The sequence below is a fragment of the Taeniopygia guttata genome, chromosome Z (assembly GCF_048771995.1).
Source record: "Taeniopygia guttata chromosome Z, bTaeGut7.mat, whole genome shotgun sequence".
NCBI classification, from domain to species: Eukaryota; Metazoa; Chordata; class Aves; order Passeriformes; family Estrildidae; genus Taeniopygia; species Taeniopygia guttata.
Genome location: NC_133063.1, coordinates 69,290,062 through 69,313,274, shown reverse-complemented (window position 1 = coordinate 69,313,274; position 23,213 = coordinate 69,290,062). Strand labels below are relative to the sequence as shown.

The following is a 23,213-nucleotide window of genomic DNA, read 5'->3' as shown; positions in this document are numbered from 1 at the left end:
CACATCCACCCAATTGCCTGCGTCAGTGTGCTGACACTCTCAGCTGGGCCTGGAGAGATGCATACAGGTAATATCTGCCACTCACAAAAGCTTTTTTGAGTTGAAATCTGCAATGTTTATATAGAACTTTGCATGATATGCCACCTGTGCTCTTGCCTGTGTTATTTCAATAAATTGAAACAAATCGGTTTGATAAGCTTTTATTGATGCCACAACTCTATCAACACTGTGCCCGAGGGCTGATTCTCCAGCTCAGAGGTTCATCTGTGACCCCAAAACTGGTCTTGATCCTCACAGGAAGAGGATTTGCAAACCCTGAAATCTCCTGCAAAGCTGTAACTGTGAGGATGGGGCTATTTTACCCCAAATATTGGCAGCAAGTGTCTTGGGCATTTTGGGACGAGGCAGAAGGAGGCATCACTTATTCTCCATCTTCTGCTGTTGCAGAGCAGAGCAGGAAAGGCTTTTTTTTGCAAACCCACTTGAGTTCAGCATCACATCTATTAACTTCAAAGTCCTTGGCTCTCAGTGTCCCACACCCTTCATCCATCTTGTGCAGAGAGGTGCCAAGCCTGTAAAACAAAAATTGTGTTGCTGAAGAGGAGGAAACTCTCCAAATCTTGCAGAAGGGGAGAGATGGGTTTGGGTTGTTCTGCCCTTTTCTGCCCCCACTGTCTCACCATGCACGCATCATTTCTTGCTGGAGGGTGACCAGATTTGAGGAGAGTTGCTGTACCTGCAGTAAGATCTGCAAGGAGCATGTGTGGAGCATAAAAAGCCATGTTATTGCATGGGTCTGGTGGGAGCTGTGGGGTTATTACTGAGCTCTGGTACAGTTCCCCAACCTTTGTTCTACAGAGCTTTGCTGGGAGGAATATGAGACACTGCATAAACTCCAGCATCTTGGAGAGACTGGTCAGGACATGAACTGGGTCTGAAACGGAGCAAAGCTGCTGTTTATACCAACAAACTGTGGATACGCTCACATTTTGGGGTTGAAAGGTGTGTCATCTACCCATCTCCAGGCCTTCTGATGTGACCTTAATCCAATCCACACTGGTGGTGGGCTCTTGCCTGTAACAGTCTTGATGTGCTCCTGGAAAATAGAAGTGACCAGTTGCTCCTGAGATCTCTCTCTGGCGGGCTTCATGGCAATAAATTTCACAAAGTAAATCTGACTCCTAAATTCACTGAGACATGAATTTCCCCCAAACCCTCCTGTTGACAGGCACTTTTTTCTTCCCTGCCCACCTAAAAATCAGGATTTTTGTGTCCTTTTTAAGCCTTCTTCTCCCTATTTACCTTTTCTTTCTTGTCCTGGAGCACCACTAGCTGGGAGTCCTGGTTCTCACAGCTTCTCATACCTTGAGTCCAGTTTCCCAATTCCTCAGAAAGCCAGTAGCATCTTTCCCCATGGAGCTGCCAGTCCTGGGGACACAGCTTGCAACCAGCATAGGCTGAAGATGAGAAAAAGCCATGAGACACTCCAAAGGGTTGTCAGGTTATTCCCCAGCCACCAGCTGAAGGTACTGAGGGATTCTCCATCCCACACCCCAGGTCTTTCCCCATTGCTGAGTTTTTCACATCTATGTGGTTTTGCTAGCCATTGGAGAGAAGGAAGGTTACTGAGGCTGGGTGACCACAAAGACATTATTGGCTGGTGGAGGTGGAGGAAGAGTGGCAAGGAACTTCCTCCCTAGGGCTGATGCTGCTCATCCATGGAGGAGGAATCAGCAAAAATTGCATGGAGAAGAGGATTCTTCCTGAAAGACTCCTTTTGTCAAATAACCCTTGTGGTCTCACAACTCCAAGGGTCTAAGGGTCTCTCTCGTTGCAGTAGAAGACCCCCACAAAGGTCTCACCTGAGCATCTCCCAGCAGAGTCGGATGGGAAGGGGGGGTTAGCTGTGGGGCTGTCTCCTTGGGGCTTGCAGAAATACTGCACCAGGGATGAAAACATGCACTGCTCCACCTGGTTCCTTCCGTGGATCCCACTGCCTAGCTGCGGAACACTTGTCACCACTGGCTGTGGGGAGCCCTGGAAAACTTGGAACAGTAATCTGGGGTAAGAAGCTGCAGCCATTTGGAGAAAAAACAACAAACTCCACAAAATTTGGTTTCATTTTCTCATACAGTTTCTTAAGCCAGCCTGAGAAACATGGTTTGTTTTCATCACCCTTGTTTGATAGCTATGGGTATAATCCAGGTTTACTCATAATGGGTTTATTCTTGATGGGTGATGTTGCATGTCTACAGGACAACCTTGCCCCTTCCAAAGACTGAAATGCTGAAATAAACCCCAGTTTCCCCTCCCTGGTTGCTGTGAGATGTAGATAAGTGTGAGATGTAGATAAGAGCTGGTTACTCACTCCACACACTCAGCACCACCACCAGGACCAGCAGGATGAGTTGCCCCAGCCCACCGGCTATGAGAAGGAGCCTGTGCCACCATGGACACAAGGCAGGTGCTGAAAGAGACATATTTGCTTCATAAAATGAAAGATGAAAAAGCCTGGGGGATAGAGGGGAAAAAAAAAAAAAGCCCCTCTGTCAAGTTGGTGAGTTTAAGCAGAAGTTTACAGCTTCTTTGCTTCCTCCAAAAAAGTAAATCACCACTGATGTGGTCTAGATTGAGTGGTTTTTCAGGTGGAGGAGGGGCTGCAGGAGCCTCAGGAGCACCCTTGGGCACTCCCCAGCTTGGGGGATGGGAGACTATCTGAAATTGGCTTAATTTAGAGTTCCAGGTAGAGCTGGAAGTTGGTGAGACAAATGTCACTCCAGCTCTCATCTCCACCAGGATTCCAGACAGGATCTCAGCAGCTTTCCTTTCCATTCAGGTGTTTTGGCTCTTGTTGGGTTTCTTGGCACCCATTTTGGCCCCCAGGTGAAGAGTCTTGGAAGCAATATGTCTTCCAGATATCCGTCACGTGCTCCCATCCCTTCCTTTCTCTTTCCCATCTTTTCAAGCCAGGATCCTACCTTAGAAGATATTTAACCCACAACAATGTTCTCCATGATCTTGGAAACCTCAACATGGAGATGAAGAAGCAAGCAAACCTTAAAGTAAACAAATCTAAAAATCTTCCCAAAATTTGAAACAAACTTTTCCCTCCCAAGTAGGACTTACTGTGATGCTTCTGAATAGAAGAACCATCCCCAAGGTGCCTTAAATCAGCATAAACTATTTCCCCAGCCATGGTTGCTCAGAAGCTCCCAGGAGCAGACCAAAAGTGACACTGTCCTTGGACAACCCCTTGCCTTGTGAACTACGCACTCATATCTGCATCTGGCTTCAGGAAATGTTATTGGCTGGGGCTTTTATCTGCTTTTTTCTTTGTACATATATATATAAATACACATGCATACATACATACAAACAAACATATACATACATACATACATACATACATACGTATGTATATATGTATGTATGTATTCTGCACCCTTCCCTTGTAAATAGAAGGTGGTGAGGGAATGGGTGTCCTGCAGCTAGGAAAAGGTGGCACACCTGGAGGTGCAGATACATCTGTGAGTTTGGTGGTTGTGCTAAACATCTGTGAATGCAGAATTAATAAATAATCATTTCAAAAATCTTTTAAATAAGATTTTTGACTGTGCGGTTGAAGCATGTTAGGAGCTGGAACAGTGTGACCACAGGCAAATGGGGAGGAGACAGGTAACATTTGGTGTTTTTTCTGCAAAATATAGGTTGGGAGTGACTTGAAATGCCTATTGCTCCATATGACTTATTCTGCTGGTTTTGACACAATATTTATCCTCTGTTTTATCCTGAGGCAGAGAGATCCAGTGCAGTCAAGGGTTGCACAGCTCCTGCCCAGGAAGAGGTAAGAACCTTGATTTCCTGCAGGCTGCTAATGATCTTTGTTTTGTTACTTTATTTTGACTTTCTCACCTTCACACCGATTCTCCCACTCCTGATGTATCCTTTTACAGCAACTAGACCTATGTTTCCTCCAAGTTTGGGACTCTTCGAATACTGCATGGTACAACCACCAATTTCCAGCCTACAATGATCTTTTTCCCTCCCTTTTCTTAGGATTTTTTGGTGTGAATACCAGGTTTTAGTCAGTGCCACAATATCCCAAAACAACACCTTTTTACAGAGGTAAAAATGATGCTTTTTCCTCAGACATCCAAAAAAGCAAACAAAAAAGAAGAAATTTGCCCCAGTACATACCAGCAGCCAGAAATAGGGTAAGTAAGAGGATGAACCCAAAGGCCCCACTAGGAAAAGCACTGTGTTATTTTATTCTGAAATTATTTTAAGATTTTTAGGTCATGGAAAAATACATTTATTTTAAATTTGTGCTTATGTAATTTTTATTTTTATATTTTTATTTTCTCATGTTTATTTTTAGTTTCTTTTTCCCCCGCAGCCTTTTCTTTGTCTCAGAAAGTTTTTGTGGTGAGCTGCTATCAGCCGGCCTTCCTGCCCTCTGCAAAGGCAGCTGCTCCAGTGGTGTGTGACCAGTGATTACAAAAACCCCTAAAAAACACAAAATAAATTACGTTTTAGGGAAAAACCCTGCAGCTGGGTAGCTTAATTGCAAGAATGCTTATTTTTTTAATATTCTTATAGTAAAAAAACTTATTAAATGGGCTGAAGGGAACCGTACTTCTCCTTTGTAGAATCCCTGAAGGCTGTTCTGAGGTGCCATGACATTCTGGAACAGAGTGATCTCCAGCAGTGTTTCCTCCAACTGCACACTTTAAAAAAGCATATTAGGACAATCCATCTCCCTAGCTGAGAAAAAAATCCGGACATATGGGAAAGGAAGGTGACGTGGGTGAGATGGAGGGGAACCCCTGGTTCAGTGGGTGGGCAGATGGCCCTGGGCAGGCAGCCCCTTCTGCATTGCCCTTAAGGAGGCACAGGAAAATCCCTGAGAAAACAATAAAATAAACCAAAACAACTTTTCTTTTTTTAATACTTTGTTTCTCTTCACAGGAGCAGGTTGTGCCTCAGCCCTGGGCTTGTTCCCACAGAGCAGACACAGGTGACTGGGTCTGAAATGGGCCTGGGGGCTGAGGGGAGGTAGTCTTAAATTTTGACTGGAAGAGAGAATTTCAATTGCAGGAAGAAGTTTTAATTACAAGAGAAAATTCTAATTGAGGGGATTTTAATAGAGGGAGATTATTTTAAATGGGGAGAGAAAACCTTAATTTAGAGGAGAAAGCCTTAATTTTGGAGAGAAAATATTAACTGAAAAGAAAATATTAATTCAGGAGAGAAGATATTAATTGGGGGAAAAACTTTAATCAGGAGAAAAGTTTGCAGGGAGAAAACTTTGATTACAGCAAAAAATGTAGAAAATGTTACCTGATGAGACTTTATAGGGGAAGATTTTAATTGGTGGAGAAAACTAATTTGGGGGTGGAAGTTTGATTGTGGGGAAAAAACCTGACTTACAGGGAGAAATTTTAACTGAGTTGAGAAAAGTATAATTAGGCAGATAAAACTAATTGGGGGGAGAGGAAATTTTAATTGCAGGGACAAGACTTTAATTTTGAAGGAAAACTTCAGCTGGGGAGAAAAGTTTAAATATGGTGCAGGGAGAAAATTTTAAATGGTGACAAAGTTTTAATTGAGCATGGAGAGCCTTTGTGACACCTCTGATAGATGGAACTTTGCTTGGCAGGTGAGGCAAGAGCACCTTTAAAGGTGGAACCCAAAAAATGGAGGAAATGAGAATTTATTCTGGAGTTTTGGGCATGGAAAGGAACAAGCGGGCAGGTAACTGTAGGTCAATGAACTGTAGAATCACTGGGTTTGGGTTTTATTTTGATACTTCTGTAATTTGAGAACAAAATCCAGCTGAAGTAAGGTTGTAGGAGGGAAAAAGCTTTTTCTGGCACTTCCCTTGAGGGAAAATTTTTGTCACTCAGCAGATAGAGTTTTTGCTCTAAACAGACCATGATGAGTTACTCTAATTTAACATTAACCTTTCCTGAGGCTCTTGAGTAACTGATTCTTCTAGGCATATTTTCCCCCACACAAATATTCAAATTTTTTGTTGATTTTTCATTTGTTGATTTTTACACTTTTTAATATAACTTTTTTATTTTTTTAATATTTGGAATATGTGGCTTCTGACTAACTTTCTAATATTTTTCCAGGAAGAAGAGGGAAAAGGAGGGTTTTCCCCATGAAATTTAATTAATATGATGGGAACAAAAAAAGGAAAATCTTAAACAAAAAATGGGGGAAGTCCTACTAGATGAAAACACTAAGATTTTTGTATAAAATCCCTAGGAAACAGAATTTTCTTTGCTCATGGTGAAGTGCATATTCTAGATCACAAGATACAGAAATGGAGGCACCACGACCCAAAGTGTCTTAGTTTAGGTGAAGAAAAAAATTCCACTTTAATGAGGTAACTCCCAGAAATTAAAGCAAATTTTTAATTATGGTACATTTCATGAGTTTGCATCTGGAGCTGGGGAGGAAGCTGTTCCCCAAAGAGCTCCCATAAAAAAAAACCAAACTAATTTTGTTCCATGTGAAGAAGGCTATTTGGTATTTCTCACCCAAAATGACACCATGTCCACTGGCATTGGCACAAGACCAACCCTTGATCATCTTGGCATGATCTGTAGTGTGTTGCTGCCCTGGGAGCCCTTGCAGAGGCACTGAACCTCTGTCCTCCTGCAGGTCACAGCATGGAGATGAAGCCAGAGGCACGTGTCACCTGCCAGGTGATGCTGGCAGTGCTTTTCACAAGCTTGTTCATCACAGCCATCGCATTTGCAGGTGAATGTCAAAGTTTTAGTCTCACAGGTAATGTCTCAGAGGTATTTTAGGTCGTTGCATTTGTGTGTTGCATTTATTTCCATGTTCCTGGAGAAGACAAAGCCCGCACAAGCTGCTGTTCTCTCTGGGAGAAGGAAGTTTCAGAGCAGTCTTTCTACAGAAGACCAAACTCATCCCCATGGTGTGGGAGCTGATGTCATCTAGAAACCCTTAGAAAATCAACAGGAAGAGCCATTTCAGGAGCACAGTCACACAGAAGTATTGTTTTCAGAGAAGGGGCTTGGAGATATTTGCATGAGTCCCATCAAGTCAAGAAGTCTGCAGGAATAAGAGGACTTTTTTCCTGTCATTTTCACTACTTTTGCATTAATGTCAGAGAGCAACATCCAAGGGCATGCTTAGGGATAGGGCTACTCTGAAACTCCTCTTTAAAATGTGTTTTTTTAAGTCTGCCACCCTGTTTTCCTCCTTTGAAGGTCCAGCACCTGTATTTCTTGATCAACATCACAAGCTGGGCCATGATCTGAGATTATTTTTTCACAGGATCTCTCCTGGTATTTTAATTTTTCTCTTTGCCTACAGTGGAGGCAGATGTAAGATTTTTGCAAGCCATGGGATGGAGGATGATCTGTCCATGCCAGAGAAGCAAGGAGATGGTGCTGCTTGTTAACATTGTTCTATTTTTAATGACAGTGCAAGCTTTTCAGCCTCATCCCCAGCCCTGCTTTCAGTGTCCTTTTGACTGGATCAGGTACAGAGGAAAATGCTACTATTTTTCTGAGGTTGAGGGGAACTGGACATCCAGCCAGGACAACTGCTCAGCACTTGGTGCTTCCTTGGCCATGCTGGACAGTGCGGAGGATTTGGTAAGGAGACATGAGGACCTGCTCTGTGTGGGTAAAAAAACCAAAAAGCAGTATATTTGAAACCTTTTGGTTTATTTGACTGCTCTTCCAGGATCTTTGTTAAAAATTTGGGGTGAGAAGTTAGGGAAAAGGCCTTGAGAGTATGTCATCACAGGTGTCTTAGAATTCCTCACCAAACCCAGCTGCTGTAGGAATAAACCCCTGTTTATAGATGGCACTTTCTGGTAGCAGATTGAAATGTTCAAGCCCCAAAGAAGCCCTAAAGCAGCATGAGCAACTGGTAAAATTGAGGTTTTTGATTGCAAGAAGGTAAAACTCTTTCCTTTTCCTCTCTTTCAGAGCTTTGTGATGAGATACAAAGGCATCTCAGAGCATTGGATTGGCCTTTTGCGGGCGGATGAGGAGCAGCCGTGGCAATGGGTGAACCGCTCACCTCTATCTCACCTGTGAGTCCATGTTTTTCACTATTATGTTGTTGGTTGGTGTTTCCTCAGTTGCAGAATGTGCATTTCTTCTTGTACTTGAGGTATATCCAGAGGTAGCAATGGGACATTGTTTGGGAAGGGCAACATTGCATCTGGAACTGGTCTTTGTTTTCCCCTTTGACCTAAAAGATGGGAGTGGTGCATTTGGTGAGAAAATCCTAAGTTTGGATTTTTTATTTTAAGTTTGTTTTCCTCTTGAAAATCTTTGGGTTTCATATTAGAAATAGATCCTAAGTTTGGAATTTTTATTTTAAGTTTGTTTTTCTCTTGAAAATCTTTGGGTTTCATATTAGAAATAGATCAGTGTCAGTGTTGGCATATTGATATTGAATTAGTTCTATTCCTATAAAAGGTATATGTATAGATATTTTGGCATGTTGGTGCCCATGAGGAAGCCTGAGAACTGAAGCTGAGGGAAGCCTGCGTGTGACTTTTCTCCTTTTTCCTGCCGCTCCATCTGAAATTGGTTATGTCCTCTGTACTTCCAGGTTTCAGATCCATGGTAGTGGGCTCTGTGCTTATCTGGATGACAATGGGCTCAGCTCCTCCCACTGCAGCACTGAGAGGAGCTGGATTTGTAATAAACATGAGCTGCAGAGCTCAGGCAAGGGCAACAGGATGAGACGACCTCCAAACCTCTGTGTCAGCTCTTTGGGTGCTGCAGGGAGACCTTCTCCTTCCCAGATATCTGGTGCACCATAGGGACATGAAAGAACATCTCAAAAAGATTTGGAAATCCCTGGGCAAGGGGTTATTGGGGTTTCCAGGGGCCAACAAGATGTTTCTGGCACAAGGCAGCCTTTGGGGATCCACATGAGATAGTTCTTGAGGATCCAGGGGGGGCAGGGTGGTGGGGCAGGGCAGCCCTTGGGGCTCTTTTTGGGTTTGGGGCAACTTGATGATGGCCCAAATGCAGATGCTTTCTACTTCTTAGAGAAAAAGAAATTTATTCTATCCTGAACATATTTACATGCTAAGTACTTGGAAATACATCTCAAGCATGGGGAACAGCAGAGGAAAGGAACAGGGGCAGTGGGTGTGAGCACAACCTTGTGACTATAAAATCAGTTTTAATATGAGGTATTGCTTCTGGTATTAATACAAAGCCTGCAAAAATTAAGATTTGTAATTTGTGCTGGAAGCCCAGACAATCATAGGCACTGAGGTCAGCAAAAGGAACCTTCAGAGGAAGTTGTATTTGGAAGAAAAAAAGAGAAGTTCTTAGCTAAAACAAGCTCAGGGAAGCTCAGCTCCTGTTAATGAGCTTTGCATGGATTTAACAACTTCAGATGAGCTGTGCTGAGCTCAGATTCAAAACCCCCTGGGCCTAACCCAAAACAGAGACATCTAAGATGGAGGCAGGACCACGAACTGAGATAGAAATGACTCCAAGACTTGGAAAATAAGAGTTGAGGAATATCAACGAGCATTTCCAACCACCATGATGCAACCAGCTTTTGGGAGGATCCTTCCAGGGCATCAGCCCTTGGGGGACAGTTTAATGGTTGAGAGGAGCACGCAGAAGTAGGGGAAGACCCTCTCCCCACTGAAGGAGGCCACGGGAAAAGTGAAGATGCGTTGGCGGCTGCTGACAGCATAGAAAGAGACCTGTCCCACCTCATAGTCCAGGTAGACCCCAATCTCCCCATTGAGGAGTGGGACGGAGGTGTTGGATGGAGCTGTGAGGGCAACGCAGAGCTCATCATACTTCTGCAAGCCCCAAATTTCAGTGTTGGGCTTGAAGAGGACTCGGCCTTTCCTGCGAACTGACTCACGGGCCACCCCCACAGCCCAGAAGCGCCCATTGGCCTCCACTTCCCAGTAGTGACGGCCCGAGGTGAAGCCCTCGCTGCCCAGCATGCATGGATCTGTGTCGAACCGGCCTGGACCCTCAGGCCACTGGCATTGAGGTCTACCCCAGGTGGCTTCTTTGAGGTCCTCAGAGAGGATCACCTCTGGACCCGCTGTGGCTGGATCCAGCGTTACGTCCACTGAAAAGCAAAACAGAGAACGAATTAGAAGCCAAATTTAAGCCTAGAGAAAACAGACCCCCAAAATGCCTTCGCTGGTGACTTTCCAAAGAGAAAGGGACAGGAAAGGTGAGGCTAGAGATACAAGTGTGAAGAAGTGGAAGTTGGAGATGGAGGATATATATCCAGTTGAGGCTGGAGAGGGAAAAGCAAAGAGATGGAGGTTGGAGACAGAGGCCCTAGGGAGACAGAAGTTAGAGCTGGAGAATGTCCAACCCCATTGAACATCTCAGGCCAGAAGACACAAGGAATTGGTATTTTCTAGTCACTTCTGATTACCTTCAAACTGTTTGGCTGTGTGGTAGTCCAGGGCAAGGTCCCACGTGCATGGTCGTGGTTTGAGGAAGAAAGTCATTGCACCCTCAGAGTCCTTTCTTCCTGACTGGAGGCACAGAACAAAGAAAGAAAAGATAAAATCTATTCCTTTTCCTTCAAAGAGTCACATCTCAGCTTCTGCCCCTTTCTGTGTCAAAAAATGTGTTTAACCACCACATTTAATCAAAGTACTTCAAGAAAATATAATTATTTTTTTGTTCAACAGTTGCAACAGAGCTTGATTCATTTATGGGAACACCCTTGGAGATGGGGTTAAATAAATTAATTCCCTAATGACTATGAAGGGAACATGAGGAGCACATTGGGATGAACCCATCTCCATTATACATATTTTTATACCCCCAAATCTCCTATCCTCTTGCTGGCTGAAGGCTGAATCTATCCATCCTAAGTCCATCTCTGCCTCCACCATTCATCAATCAAATCTGACAAAATTTATTTGAGTGAGGAAAGTCCCTAAAATTGAGATAAGCTACATACTTCTCACATCCAGAGAAATCTGATGAGAGGGGAAGAAGTTTGCTATTGACCTTGGAGAAAATATGTATGGGAGAGATAAGAGCTGGCACCAAATGACCTCAAATTCATCCTCTGGAAGTCAGTGTAGGGTTTTGCACACAAACAAGGGATTGCCCATGCTAAAGGTCCCCGGGCATGAGTAATAAAGCCCCAAAATTATTGAATAAACCATGCTGTGACAGTTGAAAACAAGCAGGTTGCTTCTTTTCCATGTGTTTTTTCCTCAGCAAATCTGCAGATAAGCGGATTAACGCAGCAGGGTGATGAGTAAAAGTGAGAAAAAGGTGATAAAATCACCCAAATGGAGATAAAATCAGGAGCCGTGCTGTTTCTCACTGAAATTCCCTGGCTGGATTGTTACAGGTAGAAGAGAACTAAATAATCATCATGACCCTCCATTGCAAAATACCTTTAAATTCAAAACAAAGATCCTGGGACCTTTGGGTAAATCACTTCTCCTCTTGAGTTCATTGGATGGGGCTCAAAATCCCCTTTCCTCCCCCACCCCAGACATCTGGGTGATGTAACCCCCTATCAGCACTAGGATTTTCTCCCTTATTCAAACCTTCTTGGTGTTTTCCTTGCTGTCGCTGGTGCTGTTTTGGGTTTCCTCCAGATGGTTTTCTTCCACTGACTGCTTCTCCACTGCGTTTTTTCCTCTTGGGAATTTTTTGTTTCTCTCTCTGGCACAGGCTCAGCCAAAGCTCAGTCCTGTCTCAGCCTCTGCCAGCTTTTATCAGCCAAGAAGGGAGGAGCCCTCCAATCTCTTGCCTGCAGATGGGGCCATGACGTGCTTGGGCACCTGCACCATCTGATTGCCCCTTTTCCCCCCATTTCAGGGCCATTTTTCATCTCAACACAGGCACTGGGGAGGGAAGGGAAGAAAATTAAAGCACTGCAAAAAGCCCCATTATTGCATTGCACCACAAGGGAGAAATTGATTAAAATTTACCCCCTTAGTTCCCAAAATCTGACTCTGGCCCCTTACACATGACTGAGGTGAACAAGGCAAAGCTGGGAGCAGCCTCCAGGTGAGGAATGTGACAGCAATGCCTGGAAATAAGACAACGTTGTGAAAAATGCCAATCACTTGGTTTTTAAAATTTTAAAAGTTTATTAAAATAAAATGGTTATAAAATAGTAATACAATTAGAGTAATAAAATTTAGAGTTAGGACAATTACAAGACAAAAAAAAGCAAAGTATTTCAGAAGTCCAGATGCTCTCTGACGCTAAGTCATGAAAAACATGCTTTGTGAACAAAGGATTAACCCTTAAAAACTATACACTGTTACATATTCATACATACTTCATGGTTATGGATGCATTCTGTTTAAAACAAGAACCTCTGTCTGCTATATGTCAACTATTTCTTTTAATCCCACGGCATCTTCGAGACTGAGCAAGGCCTGAAGAAATTAGTTTCTTCTGATAAGAGAACCATAAATTCCTCTTCTCTGGAAGATTTGGGTGCTCTGTGATTGTTATCTCGAAGCAAGTATCTCATTATTTAAAAAAAACCAAAACAACTCACATACATAGTTTCTATTTTAACTACAAAACTACATTTACCATACTATTGAAATGTTGATACAGCATGTCTAATCAATATAACATAATACATATAGTATTCAATTTAATGTTTGCAAAAAGCCAATCATAAAATACACATTTTTCACACTTGTGGATATAAAACTTGTTTAAAGACTACTTGTGGGTGATGACATTTGGTTTTCCAGCTGGTGCAGCTTGTGCCAGAAACAGAGACCAGGAACACCCAGGGGTGGTTCAAGGGCAGGCAGCTTCACCCTGTGCCATGCCAACCCCCAGCACTCATTTCTCCTCGCCAGGAGGGCAGCATGGCCACAACAGCTGCACAAAACCCTGGTGACGACACTGGCCAGAGCTTCATCTCTTGCTGTTGAAGAGACAAAAACCCCTCAGGAGGCAATGGGTGAGCCACCACAGACTGTGGTCATAAAGACTTTTGGGGGACTGGAGGAGACCTGTGAGGTGAGATCACTTTCAGGCCTTCCCTCTCTCCCTCCCCGTGAAAAAGAGGCACAAAGTGAAAATATTCGAATTTCTTTGTGGGAGAGCAAAGCTCTAGTGCCTGCTTGTAGTTGTGTGAAAAACACAAAGGGAGTTGATCCATGCTTTCCACGGAAGGCAGTGGAGGGGCTTTTTTAGGGGGATTATTTGCATTTGTCCCCCCAAAAATATAAGATTTTGAAGGCAGGATTATGCAAACAAGCTGATTGCTTCAGTTGTGGGTTATTTTTTTGTTGTTTTGATTTTGGTTTTTTTGTGCATTCAGGAGAAAATCCAGTCTTGCCTGCAATCCCTAAGGAAGGTGTTTGCAGAATTTCTGGACTGGAGAGAGTGAACAGAAGAGACACCAGGACTACCTGGTACAGGGGGTCCCCTCTGTTCTTCAGTAGTCTGAATGAGTCTTTGGGTATTTATTTTTCCCCAAGCCCCTCTTGAAGAAACACGTGGGATCATCTCCAAGAGGCATCCTGGCACCCTGCAAAGCCCTACATCCAGTTGGAGTGGTTGGTGCAGATCCTGGGAAGGTTTGGCAAGCACCACCTCCAAGTACAGCTGCTTATTATCCACACTTTAAATTAATGTCATGGTGCTGCTCATTTTCATCCCAGACTGAGTCATAAAGGGGTATTTGTTAACATGGAATTAACACTCCTCCATGCTTCTCAGGGCCCGGATTGGTTTTGGACAGAATATAGAGAAGAATGGCAACAGGGGCGGGAAAAGGAGAACTGTGGGGTGAAGTACATAATTACCCTGCAGTCGCTAATCAGCTGCATCCTCAGCCCTGCCCCAGTCTTAGAGCCTCCCTGGATACAGCGGAAGCACTTTTGTCCTTTAACTCAGAAGGGAAAATTCAGGTCTGAGGGTTGCATATACATTTCTTGTCTCTCCCAGGAGACGAGTGAAGCCGAGCGGCGCCGCATCGAGGCTGAGTTTGAGCGGTTGCGCCGGCTGCTGGCAGAGCCGGAGCGCACTGTGCTGGGGCGCCTGGCTGAGCTGGACCACACCTTCTAACTACCCATGCCGAAAAATCACTGCGGGTGGCCAAGGGGGTTGCACAGCTTCACAGACTCATCAGGCAGCTAGAGGCCAGGTGCTTGCCCCAGGTGAGTGCTGTTCTTACCCAAAAGCTGTCCCAGAGTGCTGCCTATGGGGTCTTGAATTCCCTTTTTTCTCCCTTTTTCCTTTTAGGATGTTTGGAGCATAATAAGCCGGTATGTGGCGACTGGTTGCTTCATGTCCCTATCACTCCAGCTGTCCAGCTGTGGAGAGGTGCTTGGCTGCTACATCCATCACATAAAACCTTTCCCTGTAATTTCTTTTCCCAGCTTGAGTGAAATGAGGCTCCACCTCCCCTCGGGACTCCCCAAGGAGCTAGAGAAGAGCCTGAGCTCCTGCTGCCACCAAAGCAATGCTCTGTCGGAGACCCTGGAGAAGTTCAGAGGTATTTGAGTAGAAATTGGATATTTTAGGAGAATTCAGAGGAATTTTATTAAAATATGGGGGCTTTGGGGAGGAATGCAGAGGTATTTGGGATAATTCAGATATTAGGCTATACTGGGGGTAGGAATTCAGAGTTATTTTGGGAGGAATATTTTGGGATATTTTAGTTATCTGGGGAGAAGTCAAAGGCATTTCAGGAGGAAGAGGAGCTTGTGCAAGGGAAGGGCAGCAGAAGGCTCTGCACCCGCTCACTCCCCCACCTTCTTCCCTCCCCCCAGACACAGATTGCCCCATGGGTCTCCCCACAACAAAGACAATGCTGGAGACAAGCATGACTCCTCTCCCACAGCTTTTGGCAGTGAGAAAAAGTGTGCAGTGGGATGAGGAGGAGGAGCAGGATGAGGCCAGAGAGCCCTGCTGAGGCCAGGAGCTGGCTGGTAGCTCTCAGGTGGTCATTGCCAGATTGCCAGGAGATGCAGGATGTGGACACAGTAGGTGGACTCTGCAAGATGCCACCTGTGCATCTTCATCCTAGGTGCTGCCCATACTCCTATGGTTTTATGAGACAAATGGTTTTATGAGAAGCTCCCCTTCCAGCTGCTTTAATTAGCAACCAATCTTGGGTTGCTGCTCACCATGTAGGTAATGAATTTAAAAAAGAAAAAAACACCCCCGATTCTCCTTTTGTGTGTGTGTGTGTGTGTGTGTTTATGTGTGTGTGTGCATCGGCTAGATTTCAAGGTATTTCTTAGTTCCGCTGGGCCAGGGAGAAGGGAGCAGGCGAGCGAGGGGCAGCGGGATACACGGATCCCGGTTCTCGCGTGCGGGGTGGCGGACCGGTCCCGCGGCCTAAACTTGATTTGAGAACAGCACGTCTCGCTCTTCCCTGCCGCTGGAAGCGGCTGCCCCGGCTCTGGCTGTCGTCTCGGCTGTCCCCACGCGATAAGCAGCGCGGTAAGCGGCGACGCCCCGCGGGACCGCGCCTGTTCGTCCCGCGGCGCAGCCCTCAGTGGCCATCCCCTGCTGCGGCTCTTTAATTCTATTTATTTTATTCTGCTCTATACGTTCCATTCGCATCTCGCCCCCCTATCGGTGCAGCCCTTTTGGCGACATCTGTCAGACGCGACAGTCACGTCCCGGCACAGCTTCTAGTGGCCGGCGGCCGGGGCCGCCCTCGGTGCGGCCCCTCTGCCGCTCGCACCGCACTGCCCGCTCTGGCAGCGCCCTCGGGGCGGCTTTTATGGTGGCTCCGACACCGGCACGGCGGGCTCGGCTCCGGTGTCGCCTCCTCGGCTCCGGTATCGCCTCCTCGGCTCCGGTGTCGCCTCCTCGGCTCCGGTGTCGCCTCCTCGGCTCCGGTGTCGCCTCCTCGCCCGTCCCGCGGCGCAGCTCTTTGGGACGCGGGGCAGCGGCCACCCCGAGGGGCGGGTCACGCCACACCGCACCGCCACGGCCACCCAGTTTTTATTTCACTTAAACCCTCCCAAGCTGGGGCGGGAGCTCCAGGGAACTCAGCTCACTTACCACATTCCTGCTTTAATTCTTGTCTCCTGGAGCCCCCTTCTGGCCTCACTGCCTCCCCCGGTGCAGCCGGAGGGGTAAGAATTTGCCTTGTAAATAACTCGTCCCGTCCAAGCCTCAGCTGCCGCTGCCTGCGTTCCCATCTGTCCGTACATCCCCGCTGGCGCTGGCCCGAGGCGCTGTTCCATGGTGGGAATGTCGGTCCCGCCCGGGGTTGCCTTTGCTTGGCAGGTTCGGGACGCCGGCACCAGGAGCGCCTGGCCGGGCCTCTTCGGGTGCACGCCGCCCCGAGTCCGTCCTGTAAGCAACCGTGGCCAAGGGAAACGCCATCAGATACCTCCAGGACGAAACCACCTACCCTGTTTGCTTGGATTTCTTCCAGGATCCTCTCATGTACCTGAGCTGCGGCTCCAATTTCTGCTGGTGCTGCCTGTCACGCTCTGTGTTGGCAGTGCCATTCCTGTGCAGTAGAGATAACCAGGTTTTAGCTTTTATATTTTTCAAATTCTGTACTGCTTTAGTGTGTAGTTCTGAGCTTCATATTAAGGGACAATTAGCTCTTTTCACAGAGTAAAGTGGACAAAACAATTCCTTCTCTAGCTGGGGTCCAAGGACAACTGATCAAAATCTCAGACCCAAGAGCATAAACAACGTGGACCAAAGAGAGGAAAACAAAAAGGATGGGACTTCCAAACCTAAAGCTATAATTGGACAATTAACTCCAATATGCTAATGGAACAGAACTTATAAAAGTGGGAAATCCTGTGATCGGTCATCCATTTTGTGATTATTTTGGGTTCATCTTGGGTGTAGCCCTGGCTGGGTTCCTGTGCTGCCCAAGGTGTATCCATTGAGGCCTTTTAATAAATACCAACTTTATTCTTTAACTGTCTAGCCTCTGTTCTAGGTCAGCCTTCACAAGGCATCAATGGCTTCCACCTCAGCCAGCAGCTGGCCAACGTGATGGTGGCAGTGCAGGAGCTGGTCCTACAGCCAGTGCAGGATCTGTGCCACAGGCACCAGTGACCCCTCACTCTCTTCTGTCACAGCGATGGAGTCCTTGTCTGCACCACCTGCGCCGAGCATCGCACCAACCCTGCCTTGCTGCTCAAAGAGGCCGCTCGCTGCTACAGGGTGAGCAGATCCCTGGCTCAGACACTCTCCCCCTGCCTGAACAACACTAATTTCCCTTAAAACTCAGCCCCCAGAATATGTATTTTGAGTAGACGCAAGGATTTTCCCTGTCTTTCTGTGGGGGGGAGGAATTAAAGCATATAGAAACCAAAACTGAGCTGAAATGCTGCAATTTGGTGAGGGTTAAGTATGAAACAGTATAGTGGGTGGTAGTTTTGGGACCAAAACGAAATCCTGGAGATTTCAAACTCCTGCTCTCACCTGGTACCTGTGTTGTGCAGGGTTCCTATTACACTTCTGGGCACAGAGAGGAAATAGGGGTCCCCAAAGGGGGTTTGGACTTAGTTGTGGGTGCAAGGAGTGGGGAAAGGGGGTTGGAAGTGTGGTCAGAACTTTTTAAGGTCTGGTGGCAACTTTTTTACAGGGGACCTTGGAGAGATGGCATATCCCAGCCTATCTGGGAGACCTGAAGTGCCCAGGTATCACTGTTTGTTTACATAACTGTGTGAATAAGGTGAAGGTGTGCGTGCAGTGTAACTGTGAAGTTAAGTATAACATGGATATGAATGTACATATCTGCTTCAGTGCAGCTGCAGAGGAGGGTGAGGATGGGGCGATCGGTGCTGGCCATATTCCTGGTGCTTTAGGGGTTCCAGCCCCCTCTCCTTCTTTTCGTCCCTTGTCCAGGAGTATAAACCCCTTTTCCCTGCAGAAGCAGTTTGAACTGTGCAAGAGGAGGACAAGCGATGTGCTGGGCTGACTGAGGCAGCAAAGGAGACAAGACAGGAGATGCTGCTGAGTGGTGCACCATGGGGGTGACACTGCTTCATGCCCCTTCATTCTGCTTCTCCTTTGCCCCCCAGACTCGAGTCAGTGCTGCCAAGCAGAAGCTGTGAGTGATGCTGAAAGGGTCCCACCAGGTGCTGAGTGACCAGGAATCGTGGTTTCTTTCCCAGTTCCATCACCGTGCTAGAGGTTGGAGGAACAGCAACGTGGTGAAGCTGTTGAGATGGATCCAGCAATGCCATGCAGAGCTCTAGGCCAAGTGCCAGCAACCAGATGGCAACCTGCTATGGGTGAGACAAAACTTGGCCGCAGAATCTGTTTCCCCCTTTTTGGCTTTTATTCACAGGAAAGCAGCCCTAAGTATCTTTCTCCCTTTCTCTCCAGGATGTCTGAACCACGTTGAACAGCTATTGGAGCCAAAAAACATCACCAGGAACACCAGTTTTGGCCCCCAGCCCTCAATTTTTCAGATTGTCTTCTCCCCCTGTGTTCTTTTCCTCTGGGATTTTTGCTTTGGAGCTAGAGAGGGTTGATGGTTAATCCAAAATTTTGTGATGATGGGGGAATCTTCCATCATATCTTGCAGGAGTGGGAGCCTTGCCCACAGAAGTAAAGATGTCCCAGTGTTTCTCTAGCAATGGGGAAAGGAAATTTGGGAATTTCTTGGCATTAAACACCCCAATTTACTCCCCCTGAGGTGCACAGAGATGAAGGTACAGCCGTCACTGCTGTTGATGTCAGAACTGGAAACAGCTTGAGGATTTCACTCGAAAAATCAACCATGCTGGAGAGGCAATGGTACAATTTAAAGGTGCATGGAGGGTAAAAATTGGCAAAAAAGGGAATTTATTAAGCAAAAATGGGAAGGCAGATTTGGCTGGAAAGTGAAAACATGACAGATGCTCCTTTATTTAAAAGAAAATCAGGGATTTATTCCTGATTAGCCTTAAGGGATAGAAGACTGAAGGTGGGAGGTGCAGAATGCTGTTGATGCTTAATTAGCACACAAATTAGGACACTAATTATGTGTGGAGAGAGGTGATGCCTCAGATGAAGGGGGTCGTGTCTCCCACCTGACGTACCCCCTCTGTGCAGCAGGGTGGATATGGGGAAGGCTCAGGGCCAGATCCAGAGCTAAAAATCTTTGGGGTCATCTTCTATTTCCAGACATCTTGGAATGCGCTCTGGAGGAAGCCTCAGAGGGATACCAGATAGATGAGTCTGGCTTCAGGGACTTACTGAACCCCCATTCGGGCTCTGTGTCTGGAGCTGATGCTCTGGTGCAATTTTTGGAGGTGATATTCCAGTGCATAGAGGCTCATGATCATCCCTCTCCCCGCCAGCAGCCGTGACCCTGGATCCAGTCACACCTCACCCCCAGATCCTGGTGTCAGTGGATGGCTGGACTGCAGGCCACTGGGAATCACCCCCAGCTCCTCTGCCCTCAGGAATGGAGTGTTTTGAGTGTCTCTGCTGTGTTTTGGGTCAGCAGGACTTTGTAGGGGACTGTCATTGTTGGGCCATGGAGGTTTGTCCTGGTCCCGACTGGGCACTGGGGGTGGCTTTGGAATTCGTGTCCCATAAAGGCTGCTTTGGTCTCAGCCCCAGACCTGGGCCTTGGGCTGTGGGGCAGTGGTTGGGGCAGCTGCAGGCTCTCACCTGGCCCAGCCCTACATCTCTGCCCCATAACCACACTGTCCGACACATCGAGGTGGCTGTGGATTACCATGGCTTTCCGTCATGCTGATAGTCAGACTGAAGTCTTTGCCTTTCCCCCACCCACTTTCACACTCTGGCCACTGCTCTGGCTGGGCCAGGAGCCAGTTTTTCTCACCCTCTGTCCTTGAGTCCCCCAAAAATCCACTATGAACCTCCCAAGTCTAAACACTTCCACCACCCCAGCAAACACTCCACTCGAACAACAAACAGCCCCACTTCTCTGACAGCCCATTTAATTTCCCTTACAACATCTAATTTAACAACCATATTTCACTCTTTCGCTTCTCAGTGGGAGAACAGAGGTATTTTTAATTTCTCAGCTGTTTGTCAGTGGAAACATGGACCAGATAAACAGGGAGAATGTCCCTAAAAGATTTTTAAAAACTCACCTTGAAGAGGAAATTGGGCTTTGCTGGTGCTGCTAGATGTCTCATGATAAGGTTTTGCAAGTGGAAATTTTCTGCTTGGGATTTGTAGAGAATTTAGGGGAAGTGGGTTAAAACCATGTTTCATGCCTATCAGGATCACTCAGGCTTGGGCTTTTTCAGGGCTTTGTATTCACTGCCAGGATGTAAGCAGGAGAGAGGCCACAGACAGAATTTCATCCCCCATTTCACTGCCTACAAGTGAATAGAAGGGGAACAAAACTAAATGAACCGGTATCTTGAAGCAGTAGCAGGTTGCTGTTAGGGTTCAGCCATGTAACAAAGTGCTGTTATCAGCAAGTGCAGACAGGACTGGGCAGGTCTCTGCCTCTTGCAGTCCCCGTCATCCCTTTGCTGCCGGAATTGCCTCCTCATCCCCATGCACTCTTCACCTTGGTCTGAGGAAGAAGAGACTCTACCAGTAAAGGCAGCAACTTTTATCTTCAGGACCCCAATTTTAGACAAGGGTCCTGACAAAACACAGGTCACAGCTAAACCCACATTACAGCCCTGCTCAGTTGTATAATTTGTTTTTTTCCCTGTTTGGCTCATGGTGAGGTTGGCCTTTCCTTGAAAGACAAGGTCCAGTGATGTGTAAAGCAAAGTACTTCTTTGCAGCATCCTGTTGCAACAGATGAACTTCCAACCCTCCATCCACTTTTCATCTGCAAAGCTTTATGGATATTTAATTTGAAAGTCCATTAAAAAAAAAACCAACAAAACACAAAAACCAAAACCAAAACAAAACCAAAACAAAACCTGCCTTTTGGTGTAACTCAGTATCCCCACAGCTTGCTCTCCAGCATTGGAGGGGCAAGGAAATCAGCCTCTTTTTGCTCAAGGGCAGCTCAACAGTGTCCTGTCAGCAGCTGGGAGAGCAAATGGTTGGGTGTGGAGGGTGCACAGCCCCCAGTCCTTGAGCAGAGCCAGTAGATGCACCTTGTAGCTCTCCCACAGGGACCCTTGGACCTCAAAGTCCTCCTGAGTGACAGGCACACCTCATACCAACCCATGGAAGAGTCTGTGGGGAGTAGCTGAAGTTTTTTTTTTTTTTCTCTGCACAGGGGTGGAAAATTTTTTCACAAAGCTGGAGCCCAGGGTGGATTTTGTGGGGGTCTGGGGCTTGAGGATGAGCATTCCCACGGGGGAATTTAGCCATTGTCTCCTGCTTCTCCCCATGCTGCTCTTCTTCCACTAACACCTCAGGATCAGACTCAGTGGGAACTGTGCATCCAAGGGAAGTGCAGCAGGCATGGAGGGGCAAACCTGAGAGAGTACTGCAGGTCCTTCAGGGTGTTAATCTTCTCCTGCTTCTCACTGAGGTCCACTGTAAATGGAAAGAGGTGGATTTGGGGATGGGTTTACAACTATTCAACTTTTTATTAACTATTAATGATTTGTTGGTGTTGGTGGGTGCTTATAAAAAAGGAGATCAAAAGGCACTTTTTAAAATCAGCAGCTTGTTACATCCAGAAGTCACAAAATACAGATCCAGTGCAAACCAGAGGGGTGTCTTGGTTTTTAATTTTGGTTTTGGGTATCCTCTGGTTTGCTCCATTCTGGGCCTTCTCCCCAAGGGAGCAGCTAGCACAGTGGGAGATGGGGATTTTCCACCTCAAAACAATGCCCACAGGGAATAAATCCCCAAATTAGGGAGGAACTTTTTAAAGAAATGGTGGCCTCTGCACTGCTGCCTTGAGGAGAAAGTGCTCCCCAACCCCTCTGCCTTTGATGAGGGTTGATAAATGCCCAACCCCCTTGTTTTTGAGAAGACTGTCCCCTTTTAAGTGAAAATAAGACTTGTTGCTTTCAGCACTAGCAGTGGACATGGGGAAGAAACAACTCCAAAAAAATTCCCAAACCCTTCCAGAATTAGCCTATATGCTGCTTGGGGGGAGTTTTTCAGGTGTCACCAGTTTGCCCAGTTCCCCCCTCCAGGGGCCTTTCCCCCTCTTCTTGCCCAGTTTATTGGGATAAATGTTATAATTTATTTTTTTTTCCATTTTATAATTTCTGTTTCTCTGATAAGAGGTTTTTTCTCCCCAGAATGAAGCAAAGCAGGATGTTTCTCCGTCCAAGTTCCTTCATTGACCAAAATCCCCTCCAAAAAGCCACATCTGAGGGTTTATTTATGCTAAAAAAATTAAATTGAAAAATTTAAAATTTAAATTAAAAAAATAGATTTAAAAAATGTAGGATGAAACACTATAGTGCATTATAGGGCCTTAGCAGCATGAATAGAGCTGATAGCTGGGTTGAGCAAAAGAGATCTGAATTTTGGGTAATTTTTACTTTTTGCCTTCCATTCTGTAAAGCATTCACTCTGTATGGACCCATGCTTTAGATCTGAATTTCCCACATGGAGGAATTTCCCCCTGGAGTTACAGTGAGCCAGCTATGCTTTGCTGCTCACCCAAATCCTCCACACAAAAACTTATCAAACTTCAAAAAAATTATGAACTGAACTTTGTCTTTAAATAAACTGGTTGAGCTCAGTGATTTATTGTGTCACTCTTAACATGTGTCTGGTGTCTTAGGCAAGGTGGTTTTGAGCCACACTGCAGTGCTGGCCCAGGTGGGACTGTCCAGGGAATGGGGACAGGCAGAGGTGGGGATATTCAGGGAGAAACTGATCCGTGAGAACAAAGACATCTGGGATGGGGGGTTGAGGGCTTAGCGGGGAAGGGACCTCTGGGACTGGCTGGGGACCCAGGGAGGTCAGGGAGCTCTGAGGCACGCAGATGACATGCAGTGTTGCAGGTCAGGGGTGGGTGACCTACCCAGCTCCATGGCCCTCTGCTCCCCCTGCACACTTCTGCTGGGTCAGAGTTCACCACTCTCATGTCTGTCCTCAACAGCCAGCCCAGGGGAAGAATTAACTTCTTTGTACTGGCACTTTTATTTGACCAGCAGCGACTGATGTGACTGGCCATAAAATAATGGTGCCAAGAAGCAGGAGGACACTGATAGTTCAAAGCAGGTCCAAGCCCATTGTAAAGACCGGATTAATGCCATGAATGCGGTGTCCTGGGACCAGAGTCAGGAAGGAGCACTCCGGTTTCCAGGCCACAAGGAGGTGCTCCAGCTCACTCCTCACCGAGTGTAAATCATAGATGATGATGATATT

At 46.4% G+C, this 23,213-nt stretch overlaps 3 protein-coding genes across 10 annotated transcripts; 1 reads left to right on the top strand and 2 right to left on the bottom strand.

Moving 5' to 3' along the window:
• Positions 1 to 184: 184 nt before the first annotated feature.
• On the bottom strand, positions 185 to 3,247 carry LOC115491258 (killer cell lectin-like receptor subfamily G member 1). 3 transcript variants are annotated; one of them, XR_012052969.1, is made up of 6 exons: positions 3,127 to 3,247; positions 2,369 to 2,467; positions 1,863 to 2,045; positions 1,303 to 1,457; positions 681 to 1,096; positions 185 to 572 (listed from the first exon to the last, which is right to left on the bottom strand). XR_012052969.1 is itself a non-coding variant. In XM_072922234.1 (6 exons), exons 1-6 carry the CDS (start codon positions 3,194 to 3,196, stop codon positions 422 to 424), a joined length of 768 nt encoding a protein of 255 aa, XP_072778335.1. In that variant the 5' UTR covers positions 3,197 to 3,247; the 3' UTR covers positions 185 to 421. The 3 variants fall into 3 exon arrangements, 2 of the variants coding, with proteins under 2 accessions (XP_072778335.1, XP_041567075.1); XM_072922234.1 differs by having other exon boundaries at positions 987 to 1,096; XM_041711141.2 differs by lacking the exon at positions 2,369 to 2,467 and having other exon boundaries at positions 987 to 1,096; positions 3,127 to 3,242.
• Positions 3,248 to 4,880: 1,633 nt separating this feature from the next.
• LOC100232251 (C-type lectin domain family 2 member B) lies at positions 4,881 to 22,585 on the top strand. Of its 6 annotated transcripts, none has more exons than XM_072922238.1 (11): positions 4,881 to 5,017; positions 5,660 to 5,754; positions 6,673 to 6,771; positions 7,465 to 7,637; positions 7,977 to 8,083; positions 8,611 to 13,798; positions 13,953 to 14,164; positions 14,387 to 17,156; positions 17,581 to 17,635; positions 18,020 to 18,232; positions 18,327 to 22,585. In XM_072922238.1, exons 2-6 carry the CDS (start codon positions 5,697 to 5,699, stop codon positions 8,822 to 8,824), a joined length of 651 nt encoding a protein of 216 aa, XP_072778339.1. In that variant the 5' UTR covers positions 4,881 to 5,017; positions 5,660 to 5,696; the 3' UTR covers positions 8,825 to 13,798; positions 13,953 to 14,164; positions 14,387 to 17,156; positions 17,581 to 17,635; positions 18,020 to 18,232; positions 18,327 to 22,585. The 6 variants fall into 6 exon arrangements, with proteins under 6 accessions (XP_072778339.1, XP_072778341.1, XP_072778337.1 ...); XM_072922240.1 differs by having other exon boundaries at positions 8,611 to 14,164; positions 14,387 to 14,502; positions 17,072 to 17,156; XM_072922236.1 differs by having other exon boundaries at positions 8,611 to 14,164; positions 14,387 to 14,502; positions 16,918 to 17,156.
• LOC100229304 (butyrophilin subfamily 1 member A1) lies at positions 9,299 to 10,527 on the bottom strand. The gene is made up of 2 exons (XM_002193172.7): positions 10,432 to 10,527; positions 9,299 to 10,113 (listed from the first exon to the last, which is right to left on the bottom strand). The coding sequence occupies exons 1-2, from the start codon at positions 10,505 to 10,507 to the stop codon at positions 9,602 to 9,604; spliced, it is 588 nt and encodes a 195-aa protein (XP_002193208.1). The 5' UTR covers positions 10,508 to 10,527; the 3' UTR covers positions 9,299 to 9,601.
• Positions 22,586 to 23,213: the final 628 nt, after the last annotated feature.